General features: G+C 30.3%; 1 protein-coding gene across 5 annotated transcripts in view; it reads right to left on the bottom strand.

The window, feature by feature from the left end:
- Positions 1 to 9098, bottom strand: part of LOC117168979 (probable asparagine--tRNA ligase, mitochondrial) — a 197001-nt gene that overhangs the window by 43644 nt on the left and 144259 nt on the right. For 2 of the 5 annotated variants that reach the window (XM_033354995.1, XM_033354996.1), the window contains exon 4: positions 58 to 492. The exons of 2 other annotated variants lie outside the window; for them this stretch is intronic. In XM_033354995.1, the coding sequence (XP_033210886.1) occupies positions 232 to 492 (261 nt within the window). In that variant the 3' untranslated portion in view covers positions 58 to 231. Of the gene's footprint in view, positions 1 to 57; positions 493 to 1803; positions 1832 to 1896; positions 2064 to 9098 lie in introns of those variants that run through there. One more of the 5 variants, XM_033354997.1, reaches the window with a different exon arrangement.

Below are 9098 nucleotides of genomic sequence, written 5' to 3'. Positions count from 1 at the left end.
TTCCATGCAGTTGATAAGCTGAGCAAGATGGATATCAAAATAAAAAGAAATTTTCAGTGTCCTACTGTGGAGATATTAAACTTTTTTTTATTTCAAATTTGGTCTTTTAATCAGTTAGACACAAGCATGATACAAGGTGGTGAAATTATCCAAATGATGATTCTTGAATGAAGACTGGTATCTCGAAATCTGCCTTCAGCATCCTGTCCGCAGCAGTCCCGAAAACTTTATTTACAAATTGCAGTTATGCGGCCAACGAGGAAAAGGAATTGTATCTTTAATATTTTCAACATTTAAAACAAATTGCAAATATCTCTCGAATCCCATTCCAAAACCACCGGTTGGCACGTTACCAAACTTCCGGAGTTCTAAATACCAAGCAAGGTTTCGATTCGGCGGTAACTTTGATTGCAACTTTTCATAACTATCTTCACGCAGACTGCCTCCTACAAGCTCTCCAACACACGGTGCTAGAAGGTCTAGCGCTTCCACCTTTAAAAGTAAATGCATTATAATTAATGTAAAATAAAAGATTAAGTAGGAAACCTTATGGACTTTCTATTTCAAATGTACGCACAAACAAAAAAAGAAAGTATTTCGATTTTATGCAAACTACGGTAAATTATAGTACTATATGACCTTTGTGCAGTGTCAAGAATAAATATCATTATTCGCAAATAAAATAAGGCGACCTGAGCTCGCATAGATAGTACAAAATAAATACAGATGTTAATATTGTAGACAAATTAACTAGCCGTAGTAGACTTCGCACAAACGAACGACTCAACGCTCTTTATATTCCAGTACAATTAGACTTTTTACCAGAAAAAATGTATAAAGTTTTGATATCTATCGTACCTGGTTCCATATGGCATCCGAATCAAATATCAAAAGAGTTTCCCTCTGGCCGGTGGTAGGTAACACCCTTAAATCTAACACACAACCCCCAAAAATTGGTTTTTGGCGATTATTTCGAAAAGCATGCATCTATCGAGAAAAATACTCCAGTATAAAAAAATAGTAGAAAAAATTCGAAATGACTTTATTTGAGCTTGAAGTCCGCACGCTTTTTCTCTTGCACATATCTCGAAAGGGGGTGGTTTCTCTCTCATAATGTATAGAACTAAAATTGTAGAGCAGACAGTTTTCTATAAATACTGTTCATTAAATATTTATTATTTAAACAATTAGAAATTATATAAACTTTATTCGGAGAATATATCAGTGATTTATTTGATGAAAAATTAATTAAAGCCTATGTATATATGTATAATGTATTAAATAATTAATAAATACGATTTTCACTATTTTTTAACAATAAAATTAATTTATAAGTTATTATTCAATGATATATAAGTTTGTACTAGTAGTAGTAGTAGTAGTAATAGTAGTAGTAGTAGTAGTAGTAGTAGTAGTAGTAGTAGTAGTAGTAGTAGTAGCAGCAGTAGTAGCAGCAGCAGCAGCAGCAGCAGTAGCAGTAGCAGCAGTAGTAGCAGCAGTAGCAGCAGTAGCAGCAGTAGTAGCAGCAGCAGCAGCAGCAGCAGCTGCTGCTGCTCATTTTCACATCACCTATGAGTGAGAGTTTGTGGTGTCTTTTTTTAATGTGGTTTCCCCAGGAAGCCTAATCCACTGCACACGTTCAAATATTTGTTCAAATGTAGTTGAAAACTGTTACCTTCATTAAGGCAATCTGTGCGTTGTCAATTTAGACATATTACGAAACATTTTAGTCCAGCTCTTACGCATCCACAACGTTTACCTCATCCCATTTTACATAAACAAACGATCAACTTCATTATGTTAGATGGAGCTGGTGCCTCAGTAGTATAAACTGGAAATAAACTATTTTTTCCTCTTTTCCAACCCCACAGTACTGGTTCTAAAAATTGTCCTCACCATGTTTGGAACTGATGATATACTCGATAAGAATGTTGTCGATCCACTTCCTGTCCAACTACAACTGTTTTATTCCGATGGGAATCATTGATGGAAGTCTGCACGATTAGCACATCAGCATCGCAATTAGCAATAAGTATGTTAAAACTTTCGTTTTGAAGTCGTTGCTGTAATTGAGAAATCAAACGTGCTTTATTTTAAAGATTATTTATGAATTTTTCTGGAGGCATAGTTCAAACTGTATTTTCCTTAAATAAAATTTTGGGTAAAAAATTGGTCAAAAGACGCTACTGAGGTTCAACATTTTTCGTACTGGCTTCATTTAATGAATAACCGTGAAATACAATAACAACGTTGTTGCTGTAATGTTTGCGAATAAATAGTACATGTGTATTGTAAATGTCCGCCAACGTGGTGTTCTTTTAACGTACAACACGATGAATCAAATTTCCCCCATCTAAAACATATTTACATCCTTCCAGATGTTTCTCATGATTCTCAAGACAGCCATATATGTTGTACAAGGATGATTTTTTTGTCTTTCTCACTAGGCCTTTCTCACTGAAAATCCAAAGTGGGAATGATGACAGTTCGTAATTGAAACATGATTTCAAGTAAATTTAATATTAAGAGAAGTGGTCTTAATCGAGCGACTGCCCACAAAATAGTCATCAATTCTAGTTTCTGGAATGATAAATACGTTCAGCTTCGCTCGTCCTTCGGCTCATTGCGTATACTAGATGCATTTTTAAATCATCGGCTTGTTGCAGAAGCATTGCTGCCAATTCTTTCGAACTGGCATCTGTATGAATTTCCGTAATCCTTGTTAAGTCAAATAGTTGTAGAATGGGATATTCCAATGCTTGCATTCCAAAGTACAGGAAGAATACAAGTTTTTTTTAATTTGTTAAACCATCGTAAAGATTTTAAACATTTCTTCCGAATTTGTCATTTACGAACTTTATTTTGTTTTGGTTTTGATGCAATAATATTTTACCAAATTGTACGCACAACTTACCCCGCCCCATTTCCCGATAAGCAGCCTTGCTCCCTGGCGGACCCAAGGAACCGAAGGGAGCCTCTACAAAGTACCCGTAAAGACCCCATTGGGTCCCCATTCGGTTCCTTTTTAAAAAACTAAAAAGAACCCAGCAAAATCAACTTTTAAATAGTTGAAATTCGGATTCTACTTTAAAATTTGCATTAGAAACTCACGGAGTAATCGCAATACTTTTTATTGCAGCGTTAAGAACTTTAAAAAATAAAATACTTGTCATTTACATGGGTCGAAGGCGCCTTCAAATGCATCTCCTTTTAGTAGCAGTTAATGCGCGTTCCGTCGGTAACTTTAAGAATGTTGTCTGGACACTAGCGCCAAGCAGTGGAAACCTCAGACAACAACGCTGCGATGCAAGTGAGAGAGAATTTTATTTTTAAATTTCGCGCGCAACATACTACTTGAGCTATTATGGATGGGCTTGAAGTTACATTTAGCAGAAGTTAGTGACATTTTTTAACATTTTTAACGCTGCAAAAAAAAGTATTGCGATTACTCCGCAGTTTATGGTATTTCACCTACACTATGATCCTGTAGTTTTGGAATTTATCACAGTTTAAAGAAAATCAAAAGTCTTTTTTTGGAAGAAGTGCGTACATTTAAAATGGAATGCAAAGAAATAGAAAGAAACAATTTATATTACCTTTTTTTTAAAAATCATTGAAATTTAGTCTCATAAAGTATTCTGAAATTCGTTTGGTGCAAAAAGGGATATAATGTAAAATTCATGACAGTTCGCAAGTAATATTGTACGGCACTCAGATTCAGTGAGACGAAGCGCCATTTTTTTGTTCACAAAGATCAACAGCCTACAATCAGGGCTCCGAAGCTGCAATGCAACCGTATGCAACGGAATATGTCTAACAAGGGGACCTTTACAGTATTTTACACGTTACACGTTACTTTAAAAAAAGTAACGCGTTACCGTTACGGCGGCTAAGCTTTCGCTATTCGCGCTCGTTTTCGTACGTTTAATGCGGACACTTTAACTAAAATGTTTCAAGTATCGTAAATACCATAAATTAAAACCGAAAATTGCGATTTAAACTTCTGAGGAATTACAGCCATAAATTGCAACTGAAATTTTTTTCTATTTGTTTTTAAAGAAGGTTTTCAAAGCATCTACGGCTTTAACGATTATATTCTCATTACGAAACTCGCGCTTCGCGCTCGATAACTTGTGTCTAATTGAAAAACGTCATCAAGATAATTTGTAAATCTTGTTAGAATCTACTAAAAACAACGCTTTTAACTTATAAATCTCTTAAAAAACATATATTTTATACCTAGTAGAAATTAAGATTGATATTTCTTAACCTACTAAAAAATTTTTTTTCCTTTTTTTGAAAATTTTCAAAATGTTAAAAAGCATATAACTTTTTGAAATTTTGTCTCATCTGAAAATTTAACTGACATAGTTTCTAAATATATTTGATATCTAGTGATGAACTTAAATGAAATTTGCTAATCTTTTAGAAAAATATGTTTTTCTAGTTTTCTGAACATTTTCAAAAATATTCAAAATTATACAGCTTTTCTAATTTTCATCGAAATTAAATATTTTATTTTGACAATTTGCAAGTCTTCTACCCATCTATAAGAAACTTTGACAACAATTTTTAAATTTGAATTTTTTTTCTTAAAATTTTGAAAATGCTCTAAATGTTTTAATTTTAGGTGAAAATAACTTATTAACGAACTTAACCTTCATTTTAGGAACCTTAACAAGTGTACCAAAGGCTGACTTGATTGGACAAATCCTTCAAAAGTTAGCGTGGCTACAACATTCAGGTAACCATACATACAGACATACATACATACAGACACTGATAAAATTTTATTATTTTCGGATTCCGTGAGTGCCGAAACGTAAAAATCCGTTAAAAACCAGAGATCGAAAATTTGGATGATTACATTACACTCTCATGAATGGGAATGTAAAATGGATAATTTGTACCAAGTGAATTTTACTTGGCTGAAGTAACTTAAAGTCCTGTTTATTTTCAAAGAAATATTTGTTTGTGTGAAATAAATATATGCACTTTTAATCAAAAAATAATTTCTTTTAGCCAGACAAATGTTATTAGGATAAAGTTAAGATTGTTTTATTTTGAAATACAACCTATTGGTCGGTTCGAAATATTTCTTTAAATCAAAGAAGGACTCATTGTTCCAAATGAATGTATCAGGAATTGGAATTGATATTTCTTTGAAATGAGAAAATATGAATTGATGGAATGAAATATATTTTGAGGTCAAGCAAATATTCTATAGACTCAAAAAACTATTTTCCCGCAGAAAATTTTGGAATATTTGAAGCAAAAAAATATTTCACTGAGGCAAAAAAATATTTCTTTGTTCTAGACCATACGCGAGTACAATAAAGTTGTTAGTACTTTCAATTGTAGTACATATTTTCCTGAATGAGCAACTGGATTCTGTCAAGTCAAATTATAGTAAGCATTGTTATTATTATACATATTTAATTTAAACAAATCCTATAATTTAAAATCTTGAAAGAAATGATCATTTAATTCAAACTAATATTAATTAAATTTAAAGTAAGAGGCCGGTCGTGTACATCGAGTTTGAGGGAAATACCAAATAGAAAATTCTAAAGTTTGAAAATTTGTCCTTTCTTATAATTGTGTTTCGTTATGCAGATATACGGAGAAAAATGGATGGTCACAGTTAGAAGGTCAAAATGTACAGAACCAGACATTCCTTCTACATGGTCGAACGATCCTTCAAAAATTTTGTCGGCACAGTTAAAAATACTCTCATTTTACGGCCAGCCTGACTTTTATAAGAACCTCAGACTCACTATCAGGGATAACTACGGGATTGTCAATACGAGCGTGTTCATGTGTAAAGTGCGTGCATCTGTTGAGGATTTAATTAAACCATCTTATTCTGTAAGTACCTTTTTAAAATAAGTAATAGTAATAATAATATTTTACATAACTAATGACATTTGAGATATTTAATTTTACTCTTTTTGAGGTTAATGTAAGTTTGCACTAGATTATCATTATTTTAGTAATCACTGTTAATTGCAGCATTAATCTATTTAACCTAAACTTGAATTGTATCTATTAATTTAAAAGCAAATCTTTAATTTTCAGTTCGAACATCCTTCCACCCTTGAGATCCATGAGATTCATGTATGGGCACACATTCCAGGGCCAGGGTAATTGCACAATATATTTAGAGGTAATTAATCGTCAGGGACAGATTCACTTTATTTATATCTATTTATATCCTTATTCAAGGTTGAAAGAAAATTTATATCTTCCGAAAAAAGTAATTTTTCTTTTTTAGGATTTTTCTTTTTTTGAGTAAGAAATTATTTTTTAACCTAAAATTGAACTATTTTGTTAAAATTATATATTTTTTGTTGATAATTCTATGGTTTCATATAAGATATTCGTCTTTTTGTCTTTGAAATTCAGCAGTTTGGTTGGAAAGTTAAGTATGGGATAAAAAAATTCAACTTTTTTGTAGAATATTTCTTCTTTTTTTTATTAAAAATAGTTTTCTGCAATGAAAACTTAATTTTTCGAAATGAAAATTTACCTTTTTTATTTCTGATTAATTGATGATCTTTTAATTTTCGAAACTCAACTGCTTGATTCAAAATTTATGTAGTTTGTCGAAAATTCGTCTTTTTAGGTAGAAAATTAATCTTCTCAATTGAAAATCCAACTATTTGGTTAAAAATGTATTTATTTTGTTCACATTTTATTTTTAAGGTGAAAAGTAAACGATTTAACTTAGAATATAACTATTTTATTGAAAATTCACTTTTTCATAGAAACTTCATGTTATTGGGTTTAAAATTCCACTGTTTTGTATAGAAAATTCGAATATTTGTCTTGAAAATTCAACTGTTTTAAAATTTATGTGATTTCTTACAAATTCATTTGTTTTGTGATTCATAATTTTAGCAGAAAATTGATGTCTTTGGTAGAAAATTAAACATTTTTGTTAAAACTTCCCTGTTGGGGAGAATGATTTGGGGGAAAATGAAATTTTTGTTAGAACTTTCTTATTTTCGGGTAAAAAATTCTATTTTTTTATATACAAAAAACATCTTTCTCTATTTAAAATTTAAGAATTTGGTTAGAAAGTCAACTATGCTCTAGAAAATTCAAATTTTTGAAAAAGATTAGTTTTTAAAAATATTTTTTAATTTAAAGGATGTTACACATTTTCTGTGGATTTAGTATACAATGCAACTTTCTGGGCAAAAGTTTTTCTTTTTTATTCAATAGGCTACTATTATATTCTGGGTTCAGAATTAATTTCAATTGATTAAAAATTAGATTATTTGTTTGAAAAATGCAACTGCTTTGCTTAAAATTTTGTTTTTTAATTGACGATTTATTTCTTTGGATGAAAATTTAACCATTTTTCTGAAAATTCGTTTCATGCCGGGTTGAAAGTAAATCTTTTACAATGACAGTTAAACTACTTAATTTTTGGTAAAAAATTTATCTATTTCAGGTGAAAAATAAACTATTTGGTTAAGAAAATTGCTTTTTCAGTTGAAAGCTCAAATTTTTGATTGAAAATTCAATTATTACATTTAAAATAAACTTTTGAGGTAAAAATTCTACTAATTTGTAGAAAATTCGTCCTTTCGCCTTGAAATTCAAATATTTGGCCGAAAATTAAACTTTGCTAATCATTTCTTTTTATTGTTAAAATTTGGTTTAGCGGAAAATGTAACTATTTCATGTTTGGTTAAATTTTTACCATATATATTGGATAAGTTAGAAAATCGTATTTTTTGATAGAACATTAGTTTTCTTGGTCGAAAATTCAATATTTTGGTTAAAAATCAAACTATTTGGTAAAAAATTATCCTTTCTTGTTGATAGTTCTACTTTTAGATGGATCTTTGATTGAAAATTCAAGCATTTCATTTTAAATTAACTTTTATTGTGAAAATTCTGTTTCAATCTTTTTGGCTTGAAAAGTAAACTTTTTAGTTGAACAATCATATTTTGTGTGTTAGAAATCAAACTGTTTGTAGAAAAGTTCTCTTTCTGGCTTTAAAATTAAATAATTTTGCTAAAAGATGATGTATTTTGTTAAAAATTCGTCTTTTTTGCTAGAGAATTAATCTTTTGGGTAGTTATTCATTTGTCTGGTTAAATATTTAACAACTTTTTTGAAAATCCATTTTTATTGTTGAGATTATTAGTTTTTAATCCAAACATTTATCTATTCAATGTTTGGTTAAAAAAACTAACACAGACAGAACAGAAGTGAATTTTTGTTGCAGGTAATTTTCAAGCAGATAAAGTTGAATTTTTTTGCATCGAAACAAGATTCAATAGAGTTGAAACAGGTAAAGTTTACTCTGAAATCACTTTAAAGATTACATTTTGTTTCTTTCTGTGAATCTCCTTTGTTAAAAATTGAACTTTTTGGTTGAAAGTTCATATATTTGTTCGAAAACTCGACTTTCGGGGTAGAATATTATTCTTCTTTGTGGATATTTGAACTTTTTGTTTGAGAATCTTGTTTAAAATTGATAATTTTGTATAGAAAATTATATATATGTAATGTTTTTGAATACCATGTTGAATATTGTATACTCTATATCTGAATTCGTATATAATATTATACTAATTCCATTGTACGATGGCTTTTACCAATTCATAAATAGTTTTTATTCTATACCAATCATCAGTAAAAAATACGAATTCGTAAAAAAAGCGTTAAAATTAAATTCATAAAATTTGTCTCGTTAATTCGATTTTTAACTATTTGTAAACGAATTAGTATTTTTTTATTAAAGATTATTATCGGAATGCTTACTCAGATTTTCGAATTGATCCGCTGCGATAATCGAATTTTCCTTCTTTAAATATTTACATTGAAACTTCGGTTTAATCAAGTCGACCCTTTAAAATAACCGAATCGACCATCGGAAATTACCACGTCGACTCTCTGATTTAATTGAATCGACCATCCGGTACGATTGAGTTGAATGTTAGAGACAACCACATCGACGATCCGAGATGTCCAAATTGATCCTTCACAATGATCGGGTCAGCCACTTTCAGATGACCGAGACGAACTCTCTTTTTATTTTAAATTCAAAGGTTTAGGCCTAAAATCAACACACACACAA

Source organism: Belonocnema kinseyi, chromosome 3, assembly GCF_010883055.1.
Source record: "Belonocnema kinseyi isolate 2016_QV_RU_SX_M_011 chromosome 3, B_treatae_v1, whole genome shotgun sequence".
Classification (NCBI taxonomy): Eukaryota; Metazoa; Arthropoda; class Insecta; order Hymenoptera; family Cynipidae; genus Belonocnema; species Belonocnema kinseyi.
This window is presented reverse-complemented; position numbering and strand designations above follow the sequence as displayed.